Source organism: Chenopodium album, chromosome 17 (genome assembly GCF_948465745.1).
Source record: "Chenopodium album chromosome 17, dcCheAlbu1.1, whole genome shotgun sequence".
Taxonomy (NCBI): domain Eukaryota; kingdom Viridiplantae; phylum Streptophyta; class Magnoliopsida; order Caryophyllales; family Amaranthaceae; genus Chenopodium; species Chenopodium album.
The window spans coordinates 44,951,001-44,967,470 of record NC_137850.1 but is presented as its reverse complement, the minus strand read 5'-3'; the positions used below and the strand labels follow the sequence as shown (position 1 = coordinate 44,967,470).

Here is a 16,470-nt window from a genome sequence, read left to right as displayed (position 1 = left end):
AAAACCACAAAAATTTCACAGTTTCTCTCTCCTGTTTCCGTGACACTGTCATCATCTCAAATCATACCCATATCATCTTAGCCAAAGACAAACAGAGGAAACATCACAAATACCAGAGAGAGGAGGAGAGAGAAAGCAATCTCATCGAGGAGAGAGAAAGTGAACGCAGCAACAATGGTGGGATGTTGTCCTCCCATGGATCTGATGCGGTCCGAAGAGATGCAATTGGTGCAGCTCATCATTCCGCTTGAGTCTTCTCATCTCACTGTCTCTTATCTCGGTGACCTCGGCCTTCTCCAATTCAAAGATGTTCGTCCTTCTTTTCAAATTCATTCATTCATTGATTTTATTGCTTAATTGTTCATCGGAATTTCTTATTATTGATTGTTTGGGTGTTGAATTTTGATTGGAAATTTGGTATCTGATTGATGATTGGATCATATTTTGTCTTTTTCTGGAATTTTGATGATTAGGGTTTTTGTGGTTATTTTGATGATCGTTTGTTGCTGCTCTGAATTTTGCTACTTTTTGTTGCGGAATTGTTTCTGGAGTTTTTATTTTTTGTGGATTGTGATGATTTTGTGATTTAAAGTTTTAACTTTTAAGTCTTTAGGTTTTTGAAGTTTTCCGAAGTCAACGGAGTGAAGCTGAGTTTGATTAATGCAATGTGTTGCGTTGATGAGATTGATACTTTGACATGGAATGATTCTTGAAAGAAAGGTTTTTTGTGTGTAAAGTTGATAACTTGTTTGCTGCGAAAGGTGCTTTGAGTGCTTTGGTATGCCGAGGTTCGAGGTTATGTGATTAGTGCTTGGTAGATGAAAGCTTTTTGAGGTGTTGTGGTGGTGAAGGGAAGAGTTTGATGTATGGTGGAGTATATGGACTGATGTGCTGGCTATTTTAAAGTATTTAGGTTTTTGATGATTTAGAAAGGCAATAGATTGAAGTTGGCTTTGACAATGCATTGTGTCGCATTGTTGAGATTTGATACTTATAATATGAATTTATCCATGAAAGAAGGATTTTTTGTAAATAGAGTAGCTTACCTGTCGGCTGCGAAGGTACTTTGGGTGCTGAGGTATGTTGAGGTTATGTGCTTGGCACTTGTGAGATGATAGCCTCTTAAGGTGTTGTAAAGCTTTTGATATTGAAGGGAAGAGTTTAATGTGTGGAGAAATTATATGGATTGATGTGCCAGTATCTTTGACCTTGTAATAATGGAAAGAGATTGTGATGTATGGTCGATGTAGTAACAGCTACTGCCTTGAACATCATGGCTTCATGGCACTTGTACACTTGAAATTAAGAGCTAATGTACCTAGCTTGTAGAAATGTGTTGGTAATAATTTTTAGGCTTGTGATGTTCGTTCAACATCATGTTTGTCTAATTGTGCTGTTTTTCTATTTGTTATTCTCTCCAAACTTTTCTGCTTTCACCTTGTTTGTAAGAGGCATCGTGTGATTGTCACTGGGTGATATATACTTTTCTGACATCCTTTTTTTTCTTTTTTCCAGTTGAATTCAGATAAGAGCCCTTTCCAGCGAACTTATGCAAATCAGGTATGTTGAAATTTTCATCACGCCATTTATTTATCTTCAATTTGGCCTCTAAGTATTCAAAATGTCTTTCTAGGCCCTACTTCGTTCATCCTTAATCATGTTGCAAACTTGCGTTGTAGTGTTTATTGGTTGAACATATCCCACTTCATCATTCACCTCAACAGATTGGATACACTTTAAATATTTGACAGCTTGCATCTGTTTAGTACTTAAATAAGTTAATCTCAGCATTACAAGTCCTCCTTGGCTCTTTATGCCTCACCAATCTCAATTTTCAGTTTGTTGACTGTGGATTTGGATCCTTTTGTTCAATGAGGCATATCAGCTGATTAGCGACTAGTCCTTGTAACATTTAATTGATGAAGGCTTACTTGTTGACCCTTTTCATACATGGACTTGTGATTACCATATTTTGACATCTTGTAGCTTAAGTAAAAGGACAGCCTCGAACTATTGGTCTATACTTCTTAAAATAATCTTAGTACAATGCATTTCCTGTGGTATTCCTTGGTTTGACTGATATTAAAGTAAAACATTCTCCTTCTAAAGTAATCCCCGAACAGAGCTTAAGACGTGATTTGTTCATAGCCTCACTTGTGCGATGCATTGAAGCTCTTTTAGCCTTACCTCTACAGTTGTAAAAATATTTGTCTTTGGTAAGGTCCAAAAGACAACTGATTGATCTAATACTTCCCAGAAAAATAATTCAAGGACGTCTAAGTGAGCAGTTGATTTTGTCCATTGTATTCAAAGTTTAAAAAATTACTAAATTAGAAAGTCTCAAGTGTGCTTTATTCAATATATTTTTTGCAATTTAGTTGACTTGGTTTTGTAATTCTCCCTGAAGATTAAAAAATGTGGAGAGATGGCACGTAGATTGCGATATTTCAGGGAACAAATGGCCAATGCTGGCATTTCAACTCCACCGAAGTCTTTCTCGACGAATGATATCAAAGTGGATGATTTGGAGGTATGTTTCTCCTTTTTCATTTTGCTTGTCATTATTCACATCCAGATTCTGTATAAATTTTGTGTTTGAAGGGAATTAAAATTAAAAATGGTTTACTGACTTAGTGACATGCGGTTTCGTGTTTATTCAGGTGAAACTTGGAGAGCTGGAAGCTGAGCTTATTGAGATGAATGCAAACAATGGAAAGTTACAGCGGACTTATAATGAACTTGTTGAGTATAAACTTGTTCTACAGAAGGTATGCTATTCATTCTTCTTTGAAGCTCTTCATTATTGAACCTGTCCATATTAGCCCCGCTTCATATTAAATATATAATCATCCAACATGGTGAAGCAGTTGAATACTAAGACTTTTTGTATTAGGGTGTTGATTTAGCTATAGCTGAACAACCTCAGGCACCCATCCCATATTCCTGTAGCTCTGAAAGAAGTAGTTGGGTGGCAAAAACTAATTTTAGTGTCTCATTCTTTCTTACATTGGAGTGCATAATCTTTAGGAATGTATTTCAAAGACCTAGTTGCAATATCAAGATACATAGTGTAATTAATTATGCATGAATTATCTCGATTGGTCAGATCATATTGAAAATGGCTTTCTTTTATTTCTCTTCAGGCCGATGAATTCTTCCATTCAGCTCAAAGAACCGCAGCTGCTCAGCAGAGAGAATTAGAAGCACAGCAAACTGAAGAGTCCTTGGACACACCTTTACTGATGGATCAAGTAAACTTGATTTGATCATCTGTTTTGATTGTATTTATCCTATTTACCTGCTTTTATTTCCTTAAGAATAATTTTTTGATGGACTTGTGTTCAGGACAAATCGGGTGATCCATCAAAGCAGGTGCAGCTGGGGTTCTTTACTGGCCTTGTACCCAGGGAGAAATCTATGCCATTTGAAAGGATCTTGTTTCGTGCTACTAGGGGCAATGTTTTCGTTAGGCAGACTACAGTAGAGAATCCAGTGATTGATCCTGCTTCTGGAGAGAAGGTTCAACTATTATCCTTTCCATGCATTATTTTTAATGCTTTGGAAGAATTTTTTTTCCTTATCAAGTTTAATTTTGAACCAGTCCTTTATCATTCACCCCTTCTTTCTTTCTTCCACGTTGCATCTTTTCAGTTCTACCTCCTAGTGTTGACAGGTGTATAAATTTGAACTTATAACCGATGTGGTTTTGGATTGAAAAGGAAATATTGTTTATGTATACATTATTTTTGTAGTTCTCTCAGCTGATGACTGGTTTTCTTGCTCATTGTTTCCTCTTAAATACCTGAGTTTTATATGCAGAGTAGTATCAAGGTTAATCCTTTGATACTCTCAATGGCCGTGGGTCATAGGTAATGTGTGCAAAGTTGCATGTATTCCCAAACTAATCTGGAATAAATTATTAAATTAACTTTTCTCTGAAGATGACTTTGTTACCTGGACTCTTCCATCTTAAATGCAGCATATAGCTTTTCAGCCAAGAGTCTGTAACCTGGTATTAGTTTAATTCCTTCATACTAGTGGCTAGGACTGTTTACTTTGCCAAACCAGTAAGTCCGGCACTGTATTTCTAGGGTGAGTGTGCTTGAATAGCAAGAGATAAAGCTTTCTGTAACATTTTAAATTTTATTTTTGTAAAGATCTTGAAGTCTTAAAATAGTAATTATCTGCGGTACCTTTTCTACTAGGATTATAATTGTATTTTATTCTTACTTATGGCTTAAAGGGCTTGATGAGGAATTTGTCAATAGTAATTTACTGAAATATATGAGAAACTGAAAAACTAGAATTACCCATTTTGTCTACAATTTACTCCAGTACTTCAGCATGTGGGTGATAGAAGGTGGATTGTATTGTAATTCAATGTCCATTGCCAAAATTTTCATGCAGTTTCTATTTGTAGGTTGGATTTTTTGTTTGTGTGGAACCATTTCAGGTTTCGACCATAGTGATTATTAGTCTGGTGCTTTTACTAATTTTTGGATTCTAATTTTCAGGTTGAGAAAAATGTCTTTGTAATATTCTATTCTGGAGAAAGAGCAAAAAACAAAATTCTTAAGATATGTGAAGCATTTGGAGCTAATCGTTATCCTTTCAGTGATGACTTTGGCAAACAAGCTCAAATGTTGAAAGAGGTGTGCTTTATGGAGTTTGTCTACCATTTACGTACTTTTTTTGCCTCTTCTCTGGTTATTTTCTTGTATCTACCTTTGATAAGATGATGAATTTTTATTACTATCCACATCCACTGCACAATTCTTCATTCTCCAGTAAAAAAAAATTAAAAAAAAAAAAAAACCTCCTGATACAGTGGAAAAATTGAAGCATGCTGAGGAAGTGGGAAGTGGACAGTTTTAATAAACATGTCATCTATTCTGCAGATCTATTATCTCTCAAATTTACAAGCTATATTTTCTTTGAAAAGTTTTTCTTAGCATCATTTATAAGCTTTGCTTGTGCCTTTTTTACTGTAAAAGTATATTCCTTGATTTGTGAACTTAACTACTTCCATTTCTTAGCAATTCCTCTCCTTTTGGTCTAATTGTTTAGCTTGACTGTCTTAATTGCTCATTTGCCTCACTGTGAATTTACATTTACATCCCCAATTTTCTCAATATTTGTGAATGTCAACAAACACAAACACCATTAAACCTAGAGATTAATGGATTACTATACCTTAAAGCAGCAGCGTTGATAAATTCACTTCCTTGGCTTCTGTTTAGTTTTCCATTGAGTAGAGTGGATATCTTTTGCTTGTACAACTTTTTCTTTTTGTGAAACTTTCTTACCTTTGACTTCAAAGCCCCTCTTTTTCCATGGAAAATGCGAAATTCTGACCTTGCATGGTTGGATTTTAGGTTTCTGGTAGACTTTCTGAGCTGAGGACTACAATTGATGCTGGACTTCTGCATCGTGGAAACTTATTGCAGACTATCGGTGATCAGTTTGAGCAATGGAACATTCTGGTCTGTTAGAAATCCTCAATTCAATTCAGCATTTTGTTTGTGTTATTAATTGAAACTTTGAAAGCGCTTAGTAAATTTTCTTGCTCAGCATTTCCAATGATTTGTGGTCAAAATTTGAAATTTTGGATTTTTTTTTCCTTCTTATTTTGAAGGTGAGAAAGGAGAAATCCATTTACCACACATTAAACATGCTCAGCATGGATGTAACGAAAAAATGTCTTGTGGCTGAAGGGTGGTGTCCAGTTTTTGCCACAAAACAGGTGAACTTCTAATATTAACTATCTGAAGTGTAAATTTTTGGTTAATTGTGCATGCAAATAGTTTTTGATGAAGCGTTGAAACTGAAGTAATGCTTTATCTATACAGATCCAGGATTTGTTGCACAGGGCAACGCTGGACTCAAATTCTCAAGTTGAAGCTATATTTCAGGTCCTATATACAAGGGAGTCACCACCAACTTATTTCAGGACAAACAAATTTACTTCTGCTTTTCAGGAGATTGTTGATTCATATGGGTAAGTTATCTTAACTTTGACGGTTAACTGTGCTGTTCTATGAATGATATGTCTTTATCACAAATATATTATCCAAGCCCGAAAGCAGCAAATAGCTATAATCAATATTGAAATTAACCTTATAATTGTAGCAAATAAACTCTATACCTTGAAACAACAGTGCCTCCAAACCCCATCTTTAACTCTGGTAAATTTCTCACGGGTTGTAAGATGACATGATAACGTACTTATGGATTTGATCTATGTTCTTGTGTACTGTAATTGCAAACAAGAGGGTAGATATCATATCCTCTCTTCTACACTGTTTTCCCTTTTTAATGTTACTCATTCCATCTTCAACTTTTCTTACCTTTTTATATTATCCTTAGCAGCATGTGTAATTTGAAGAAGACATGGTGTATGCTTGTGTGTAATTCCCGTATAAAACCTCCCCACCTCCTCCCAAAGGAGAATTTAGCTTGTATATAGTTCTCTGAGGTTTCACTTGCTACTATTTGTATGCCTTTTACATTGAATATGTTCAAATCAGTAAGAAAATGGTGCCTGCTTTGCTTTCTGAATAATTGAACTTGAGTGGCTAATGTCCTTAAAAGCTTAATCAGCTCATGAGTTTTTAAAAATTGTCGACTATATGGTGGTGCAGCTTCTTTATCTGCCCACATATGCATCATTGGTAAAGTAATTAATGTCATATCTGCAGGATTGCTCGGTATCGAGAAGCAAATCCAACTGTATACACAGTTGTTACTTTCCCATTCTTGTTTGCAGTCATGTTTGGTGATTGGGGGCATGGTTTATGTGTGTTACTTGCAACTTTATACCTGGTAGCCAGGGAGAAGAAGCTTGGGAGTCAGGTGATTCTCTTAAACTTAATGTAACAATCAAGTATCTCTGCAGTTGTTAACATGAGTTTTGTGAATTAACTTCATGCTCAAATAGTGTTTAGTCTGCTTCCTTCCTACTTTGTTTACTGACCTGAAAGTTATCTATTTATGTTTTGGGCTCGCAAATCTTCTGACATACTGCATATGCAGAATGGAGTAAAAGATTATCTAAATGAAAAAAATGGGAGAGCATTTTATTTAAAATTTGCAGCCATCTGTACAAAGCTCTTTCCAGAAGAAAGCACATGTGGAGGAGCATATGCTCACAATATTCTCCTCCTATGTCCAGGTGTAATGTAATAACATAGTTTATGACTAAATTATCATACTGGATTAGGGATCAAGAACAATAAATAATATTATGCTGAGGAAAGTCCTCACTTTCACATGTTTGAGGAACACAAATCATTTGAACTTCTGCTGGATAGGAGAACTGACACTAGAAGCTAAACCTGGAACTCGTTGCTGGACGATGCCAAACCTAGATTTTAAAGACAATGTTACAAATTAATAGAAGTTCTGTTATTCATATGAATGAACATTTTTATTTAACAGAGATATTTGCTTATAAAGCCCTTGTGCTTTAATATGATTTGATATTTGTCACCAAGATTCAAATATTACTGCGATATATTCTAGGTGTGGTGCACAAATATATACAAAGTTTATAAATTTCTCATTTTTAGAGTGCCATATATAAGCCATAAGGTGGTGTTTTCTGAAATACGGAGATTACTAAGACTGTATTCTGTTGGTCAATTCTCAATTGTTATAGATTTTGGCTTTGTAATTTTGGTCTAGGCTTGATTGTTGCTCAATATTTTATTTTATCTTATAAACATTTATTTATTTTTGCAGAAACTTGGAGACATCATGGAGATGATGTTTGGAGGTCGATATGTTATTTTGATGATGGCAATCTTTTCAATTTACACAGGCTTCATCTATAACGAATTCTTTTCAGTCCCATTTGAATTATTTGGAAAGTCAGCCTATGCATGCCGTGATCCTTCCTGCAAGTATATACAAAACTATTGCTTATTGTGGTCTTTGTTTTTTTTATTGTACTTTTCATAGTATTGTTTTGTTTATCTGTGGTTATGCAATTGCATTTCAGGGATGCAACGACTGATGGTTTGATTAAAGTGAGAGATGCATACCCGTTTGGATTAGATCCTGTATGGCATGGTTCTCGAAGCGAATTACCTTTCCTTAACTCCCTGAAGATGAAAATGTCAATTCTTCTTGGTGTTGCCCAAATGAATTTGGGGATCATGATGAGTTTCTTTAATGCTAAGTTCTTCAGAAGTTGTGTGGATATATGGTATGTATTAAAAAGTCTGACTCAGTTCTAGTGCTTATGATTTTGGACAATAAATGACAGCATTTGCAATATCACTAGGCTATCAGCTACAATGATTTTGTCCCTCTTTGCTTCTTGATTTTAGATTTATACTTAAATCTTATTCTTATAGCGAAATGCAACATGGTTTCCTGTAGCAACAGTTTTGCACTGGCTTTGCCACTGACCTTTAAATTGTTTGCTGCAGGTTCCAATTTGTTCCACAAATGATTTTTTTGAATAGCTTGTTTGGATACCTCTCCTTTCTTATTGTATTGAAGTGGTGCACTGGCTCTAAAGCTGATTTATATCACATAATGATCTACATGTTTTTGAGCCCTACTGATGAATTGGGTGAAAATCAGCTTTTCTCTGGCCAGAAGATGACTCAGGTTTTTATCTTTTTTAACACCTGTTTGAGATTAAACTTTTAATTCTCACATATTTGTATCCTTGGTTATCTTACTATTTGCACTTACTTTCTCCCTGTGTTTCAGATTGTTCTGTTGCTGCTAGCCCTTGTGGCTGTACCTTGGATGCTGCTTCCAAAGCCTTTTATCATGAAAAGCCAGCATCAAAGTGTAAATTTCTAAGACATTTGTTGAACTTATTAGTTGATCAAGTGTAGGTTGTATGCCTCATTGCCCAAATTTAACTTTCTTGCAGAGGCACCAGGGTGAGTCATACATTCCCCTTCACGCAGAAGAAAGCCTTCAAGTGGAACCTACAAACGGAGGTCATGGAGATCATGAGGAATTTGAATTCAGTGAAGTCCTGGTGCATCAGCTCATTCATACTATAGAGTTCGTGCTCGGAGCAGTTTCAAATACCGCGTCATACCTTCGTTTATGGGCGTTAAGGTATTTGTTGCTAAATGCTGCCAATCTTAAGAGACTATTAATGCTGAACAACACATAATTAGCAATCCTGCTGTTGTTAATAGTAGTATTGAGCCTGAATTATAATTGGACAATCACTGAAATAATTGGCCGGATAATTTCAATCCATCAGATGACCGGATGCTAACAATTGCATTTTGAAAACCCCTTGGTACTAGCAACACTAGGTTCATATTGCACTCAACGCATGCCTGTCTTTGTCTTTCAGAGCATATTGGTATGCACAATTTAATTTGATGCAAGAGCATCATTGAGTCTGAGTAAGATATATCGCTTACATACTACACAAAATGCGTCAAACTTAAAGGATTTTGGTAAAAAGTAATGTATAATGTATGACAAATTTAAAGCACCTTCATGATAGAATTGACCCATGAGAACACTTTTAAAGGTCTATGTACACCGTCAGGTTATCTAAAATATGGACTTTTATGATACAAGTTAATGTAGTATATTGGTTTGGCATTTAAATTCTTTAAATGACTATAAAACCTCAAATATAATCAAAACATGATTAAACAATCTATGTAAGCTAAACAAATAGAATTTTTTATAAATGTTAGAAATTAGTATTAAAGATAGTTCGACATCATGGGTATTAGTGTGGATAAATTGATGAGATAAATAATACCGTAATTTTGTCAGCAATGGCTAATGGTTTCTGTGATTTTTTTTTTTTGTTTTTTTTGATGCAGTTTGGCTCACTCAGAGTTGTCTACAGTGTTTTATGACAAGGTTTTGATGCTTGCATGGGGGTATGTCCAAACAAATTTCCTCTTTGTTGTTTGTTACATTTTGAAAAATTAGATTTTAACCTTGAGAGAATGCTAGTCTACTTCTATTAAAGGAAAGTGCAGCGTTTCCACTCATCCACTCGAATTGTGCAAATCAAAGAGGTTATGAGTTTTGTTATATGAGCAACAGCTTGGTTGAATATCCTAATTTTTTCCTTGTCATTGCAGGTACAACAATGTCATTATTCTTATAGTAGGTATTATTGTCTTCATCTTTGCTACTGTCGGTGTGTTGCTAGTTATGGAAACCCTTAGTGCATTTCTACATGCATTGCGTCTCCATTGGGTGGAATTCCAGAACAAGTTTTACTTTGGAGATGGTTACAAGTTCCTCCCCTTCTCATTTTCTTTGATTGGCGAAGAAGAAGAGTGAATGTTTCAGATATAGCTTAGCCATTTCGCTAGGAAGTTGCGAGTTGTTGATATTTGATTCCTTAATTTATCTAGCTTCCTGGAGACGGAAGTTGGGAAACGCCCCTTTGAGGGACATCTGCGAGAATTAATTTTGCACAGTGAAGAGTTTCAGACCTTCCAATTGTTTATTTGTACTTGGAAGAAATAAAAGGCCTCAGAGAGAAGTTACTGGCCATGTATCATAACAAATCAGCTGTTTGTGTGTTTATGTACAATAAGTTATTCCTTTGAACATCATTGTTCATGATGATTAAACACCAAAATGCAAGTAATTATTGTAGCTTTTATCAGAATAATGTCAAATTAGACATTTTGCGTGATCATTATCTGTTGATCTAATGACATTCTTTAGCCGAATATGGCTTTTTTTTTTCTTCTTTCATTCAGCACAATCATCTTAGGTCCTTATCCAAGGAAACACTACAATCCACTATTATTAGGCTGTTGATGCAGTTGTACGGGTTTATTTTAATCATTTCACAGTTTAAAAAATTGAACGCTTTAGTTCGGTTTCCTTTAGTTTGTCAGGGATGCGCGAAATTCGATCACAAAATTCACAACAAATTGTTTCTATACATCGTCTGGGATTTCAGGAACGTCAAATGATTGCCTCTTTAGTTATAATTCTCAAAACCAGTGTTGTCCAGTGTCCACTGCATAGATCAAGGTGGTTTTTCTCAATATGTCGCTCAAGTAGATCGTCTTTTACGGGTTTTTTAAATTATTGAACTTAAATTCGATTTATCGGACAAAACGTGTTAAGGCAGCATAATTAATTCATTAGCTTATGTAACAACAAAAACATTCTCACATGTCAAATTAATGTATGTCCCAATGTCTTATGGCTCAAAAGGTGCCAATGTGCCATACTTTAGGCCTCCTCACTAATAGACTTTATTTAGTCTAGATGGTTAAAATAGAAAAAGAGACAATTGATTTCCAAAACTATAACATATAAGCAACCAACAATTTGGAGCGATAGTCTAACTGGAGATACACTGATACAGTCATACAGTAACAGTACAGATCCTGTGATAATAGCACATACTAGAGACACTGATTTTCATTTTTATGCTCTTTCAATGTGACATCCTTCCCCTCCAAAGACTTACAACATCGTAACGATGGAAGAGAGGAAGCCTTGAATACAGAGTTTCTTGTTTCAGGCTAACTCCTTTTACATTAAATGTACAGTAATGTATGCTGGTAGCATGGGTATATGGTTACTGCAATCATAATACCCTTACTGACTTACTGAGAGGTAGCAGGAGCTGCGGCAACAGTTGAGACCAAAGTGTTGACGCCACAAAGATCATAGCCCCTACATAATCTGTAATACCCATTCTCTCCCCAGTATTCACCCCACGAGTTCTTAATGATCCAGTATGGCTTCTCTTCCTTACGCATATCAGAGTAACCAGAAGAACCAAAGCCAACCAATAGCACTCCGTGCTCTAAATCAGCTGAGCATGTCAATGGGCATGAAACTCCACCTCTGTAGCTTGACATATAACGAGCATTGATGCCCACTGCAATCAAGATGAGCTTAAATTAACTAACTGCAGATGCACTTCAGTAAACCAGAAGAAGAGAGACAAGTAGATAGGCTTCTTTTACAAACTAAAAATGAACATCAAATCGATTTGTATTTTAAATATATTCAAAAGGGTCATAAACATCCAAAAGAAAGAGCATATGCATATGGAATACCGTAAACTGATAAGATAGAAAGGCTTACCAGCAAGAGGTCCATTTTTCACAAGATTTGCAGCAATCTGGCCTTCATCAACAGGGACAACGCTGAAGTTTGCTACCTTAGCTGCTATCTTGCTCTTGTCAAATTTGCAGCGACCATTTCTAGCAGTGTATGGATAGTCCTCCTCTCGCATCAAGCCACCAGCTTTTAGAAGATATTCAAAGGCATTGTTCATCAACCCACCTTGGCAACCAAGGTCACAGTCATCTGGTTCCCCCTCTGGATCACACTATCAAATGACAACTAATTACATCAGAGAGCATTTAATATTGCAGGCCAAACATAGACTACATGAATCTCATCTTTCAATTATCTACAACTTCTTACAACAATAAGAGATGTCCCAATATATTAAAACTATATAGTGATGTTTAAAATTTTGTATTGGTGCAAACCTCACGATCACAATCCAGAAGCTGTTGCTCACTAAGGCTCTCAAGTTTCCCTGTCGCGATAAAGTGTGCACCTTCCATGGCTCCAGTGGTACTAAAGGACCAGCAGGAACCACATCCACCCTGAATATTGCACACCAAACCACCACATTAGAACACAATTGCGGTTCCGATTTAAAAATTAAGAATTATTAATTCCCATAATTGTAAGCTCAAAAGTCAAAGAATGTTAACCACAAGAATGTACAACACAGTAGCAAAGTCAAATATCAGATTAAGCATCAAATCACAAATTTAGAAAGTTCCTAGATATTTCTCAAAGTTGCAGTTACAAAATCTAACAATATATATGAAGCTTGGAAAGGCAACTTTCTACAGCAGCATTCACAGCTCAGATGCAAAGTCAAAAAAATATCCAAAGTTCCAAAAAGTTCGAAAGGAAAAAAAAAAAAAAAAAAAAAAAAAAAAAAGCCAACTGCAACAATCTTACATGCAGCCCAAAACATATCATAAAGACAACATTTTTATTACTGTATCTGATTGTTATCAAATTCGCTCCCCATTCTCAAACCGAAATACGCAAATTATACTAGCAAATTGATAGATTTTGGTCCAATTTCACAAGTTAAAAGAGGAATTGCAAAACCTCAGTAATAAGGTAACAATGACATAGCTTATAAGTAGGATCCACAAAACATAATCCAAATTCACCTGTTTCAAACAACAATCAATAGTAAGGTGTTGTTTGGTTGCACAAAAGAAATGGAGGAAATAGAAAATCATGGAAATTTATATAGTGGGGTTTTGTTTGGTTGACCACAAAACATAAATATATGGGAATTTCAAATTAATGTCCCACAAAACATGGGAATTAAATTACCAAGTGCCCCCTTAATAAGTTGAAATTTCCATGATTTGCAAATTCCTCCCTGAATAACAAACAACTTTCAACAATTCTTAGGATTTCTAATGTGGGAAGTTAATTCCCATAATTTGTCAATTCCTATAGGAAATTATTTTCCTTGTCAACCAAAAAACCCCTAAAACTACGCAGTATGAAGCTAAAGTTTGATCACTAATTCACATCTATCTTTAACTAATACTTGACATATAACCTTTTCTTGACACATTGTAGTATAACAGCTAAAATTTTAGCATATCCTAAATAAAAAATTGAAAATAATCTTTAAAAACATATCAATTTCACTTTTCCAACTATGGAGTAATATTTTTAACATAAAGTATTCTTTCGGACCAAAACTCCTCACAGGTCAACTCTGACCAACATAACACGAATATTAATTGAACAACATAACATGATCATAAAAAATTCATAAAAATAACAAAAAATAAATAAATAAATAAATAAATAAATTATAGACCTGATCTTTAGGAGGAGTAACAGCACCAAGTTTCCTCCAATCAAAATCAAGAGGAAGATCATCAGTAGGCAAAATGGGAGCCTTATTAGCATGAGAAGGATACTTCAACCCATTCTTCAAACCAAGAAACTGATTCCTAAACTCAGACTCACTCAAATCGGAAAACCGGGTCACCCCATGAACCGCACTCGGGTCAAGAGCTTGATTAACCTTAGCTTGGCGCAAGTTAGCCTTAAAGATCTCGAACCGGTAATCGTGCTCTTCTTGAGTGGCGTATGATTTTCCGAAACGTTTCTTGAAGAGAGAGAAATGGTGGTGGGGTTGTGATAAGTCTAGTGAGTTGGCATCGTCATCGACGACTTGGCGGATGAGGGAGTCGTCGGAAAATTCGCCGGAGACGGCGGTGGTGAGGATGAGGAGAGAGAAAGTGAGGAGAGAGAAAATATGAGCCATGCTTTTCACGTTTGAGTAGATGAGTGTTAGTGAGGATTGGTTGTATTTTATAGTGAGGGTGGGATAGGTTGTTGAAAAGGCAGGAGCGTGGGCGAATTGTGTTATGAAACGTGGGGAAATTGTACTGAAAATTATGCTGAGTTTTAAAATTTTTATTTTTTAATGTTCTCGTGATTATTATTATTAATGATGATTGTCTGAATTTAAAAATGGTACTGTACTAGTATTAGTAGTGATTGTCTGAAAACTGATAATTGCACAAAGCGGTGGAAAATATCATGAATTATATGTACATAATTCAATTAGGGCATAAAATAAATTTATTTGGAGATAAATGGTGTAGTTACATAAACATATTTAACCCGACCTGTTATTAACCTGACCTGAATTCAATTCGACCCGAATTTAACCCGGCTTATGACTAACTCAACTCGAAATTCAACCCGACCTGTTACAAACCCGATCCGAAATCAACCCGACTTGTTATTGACCCGACCCAAATTCAACCTGACTTGTTATTGACCCGACCCGAATTTTACATGACCTATTACTAACCCGACCTAAAATTCAACCCGATCTGTTACTAACCCGACCCGAAATCAACAAGACTTGTTATTGACCCGACCTAAATTCAACACAAATTGTTCCTTACCCGATTTTAAATCACCTTAAATTCAATTTAGACCACCTTATTATTATTATTGATCAAAGCATTTTGTTTAGGAAGACCAAGTCGGTCCAGGCCAGCGAAAGAAAGAAACATCATCCCCAATTTTAAGAGTTAAATCTAACCTAATCTAATCTAATATATTATATAAATAAAGTAGGCATTTTTCGGGGGTATTCGGCGCAATTATTTTAATGGATAATAATAAAGTAGACATTTTTCGGGAGTATTTGGCGTGCCACATAAGAAAAGGTATTATTTCGACCAATAAGAAATTAGAATTCTATTTTATTTTTAGAATTAAAAAATTCATTCGCCACCTAAGAAAAAGTGGCGAATTAGATTTGATTTATGTCCAATTTTAATGCCGCGTAGATTAAAATCCAAGTAAGCTAAGGTACTATTTTAACCAATAATCCATGAATTAAATTATTTTAATAGATGATACAAAAGATAAGGATTGAATGATTATATACAACATTGACGCATAATGATCGTACAAAAAAAGTTCTATCTTTTGATATCTATTTAGTATAGTGTTTGATAATCAATATCGTACAAAAAAAAGGTTCTATCTTTTGATATCTATTTAGTATAGTGTTTGATAATCAATATTAGGTTTTGATATAATGATCGTACAAAAAGAAAAGAAAAGGGAGTGTATAGTGTACTATACCCAATAACCTCTACCAGTATTTACTACGAGTAATAAATAGAAATAGCTATTTAGTAGTGTTTTTGATATCTATTAAGTATAGTGTTTGATAATCAATATTAGGATTCGATAATTGTAACTATAGGTTTTATTTATTGATAAGTATTTTTAATAATAATCCAATAGGATAAATTAATTTACTTATAATCATATCACAAAACATACCTATCATCATAAGTTAAATTAAAGTGACGAATTAGATTTGATATACGTCCAAGTTTAATACCACGCACATAGATCAAAATCCACGTAAGCTAATTTATAAGTGCACAAATTTATAAGATAAAATTTGATAACAGCGTTTATGATATGATTAAATTAAAATTAAAATTTAATTTAATTTAATTTAAAGCCAAATTTGTTTTACACTTTCGTCTAAAATTACAGATAAGTCAACTTTATTTAACACTTCGTCCAAAATTACAAATTCAGTTTTTCTAGAATATTGTTGTTCTAGCAATTGAGATGAAGTTGGTAATCTACTGAAATAGAAGATAAAAGGTATATATGAAGTATTTTTTTTAATTATTTTTTATTATTTTTTTTAATTATTTTTAAATTATAATATTTCTTATATATATTTTATATATATTTATTTATGTGTATCTAATAATTTTTGTAATAATTTTTTTGTTGAGTATAAATTTTATTTATATAATTTGATAAAATAATATTTATGGGTGATATATTATCCTAATATTTAATGGATGAGTTACTATATTTATGATTTAACATTTAAGTACTGAATTTAAATTATTTTTAAAAAATAAAAAT

At 34.4% G+C, this 16,470-nt stretch overlaps 2 protein-coding genes across 2 annotated transcripts; one reads left to right on the top strand and one right to left on the bottom strand.

The window, feature by feature from the left end:
* The first annotated feature begins 32 nt into the window (after positions 1-32).
* Positions 33-10,706, top strand: LOC145589869 (V-type proton ATPase subunit a3-like). Its single transcript, XM_081646563.1, has 18 exons — positions 33-309; positions 1,516-1,560; positions 2,408-2,530; positions 2,661-2,768; positions 3,144-3,251; positions 3,346-3,519; positions 4,515-4,652; positions 5,376-5,483; positions 5,636-5,743; positions 5,850-5,998; positions 6,699-6,852; positions 7,741-7,901; positions 8,000-8,206; positions 8,433-8,616; positions 8,722-8,805; positions 8,891-9,084; positions 9,819-9,878; positions 10,086-10,706. Exons 1-18 carry the CDS (start codon positions 175-177, stop codon positions 10,288-10,290), a joined length of 2,445 nt encoding a protein of 814 aa, XP_081502689.1. The 5' UTR covers positions 33-174; the 3' UTR covers positions 10,291-10,706.
* Positions 10,707-11,248: 542 nt separating this feature from the next.
* On the bottom strand, positions 11,249-14,324 carry LOC145588166 (putative cysteine protease RD19B). Its single transcript, XM_081644810.1, has 4 exons — positions 13,862-14,324; positions 12,483-12,602; positions 12,070-12,316; positions 11,249-11,860 (listed from the first exon to the last, which is right to left on the bottom strand). The coding sequence occupies exons 1-4, from the start codon at positions 14,312-14,314 to the stop codon at positions 11,583-11,585; spliced, it is 1,098 nt and encodes a 365-aa protein (XP_081500936.1). The 5' UTR covers positions 14,315-14,324; the 3' UTR covers positions 11,249-11,582.
* Positions 14,325-16,470: the final 2,146 nt, after the last annotated feature.

Coding starts and splice junctions, on each gene's coding strand:
- LOC145588166 (XM_081644810.1), bottom strand. CDS start 14,314: ATGGCTCATATTTTCTCTCTCCTCACTTTCTCTCTCCTCATCCTCACC. Junction 12,603..13,861: donor TTACTCCTCCTAAAGATCAG/GTCTATAATTTA, acceptor TGCAATATTCAG/GGTGGATGTGGTTCCTGCTG. Junction 11,861..12,069: donor GAAAAATGGACCTCTTGCTG/GTAAGCCTTTCT, acceptor TCTTGATTGCAG/TGGGCATCAATGCTCGTTAT.
- LOC145589869 (XM_081646563.1), top strand. CDS start 175: ATGGTGGGATGTTGTCCTCCCATGGATCTGATGCGGTCCGAAGAGATG. Junction 4,653..5,375: donor AAGCTCAAATGTTGAAAGAG/GTGTGCTTTATG, acceptor GTTGGATTTTAG/GTTTCTGGTAGACTTTCTGA. Junction 8,617..8,721: donor CTGGCCAGAAGATGACTCAG/GTTTTTATCTTT, acceptor CCTGTGTTTCAG/ATTGTTCTGTTGCTGCTAGC.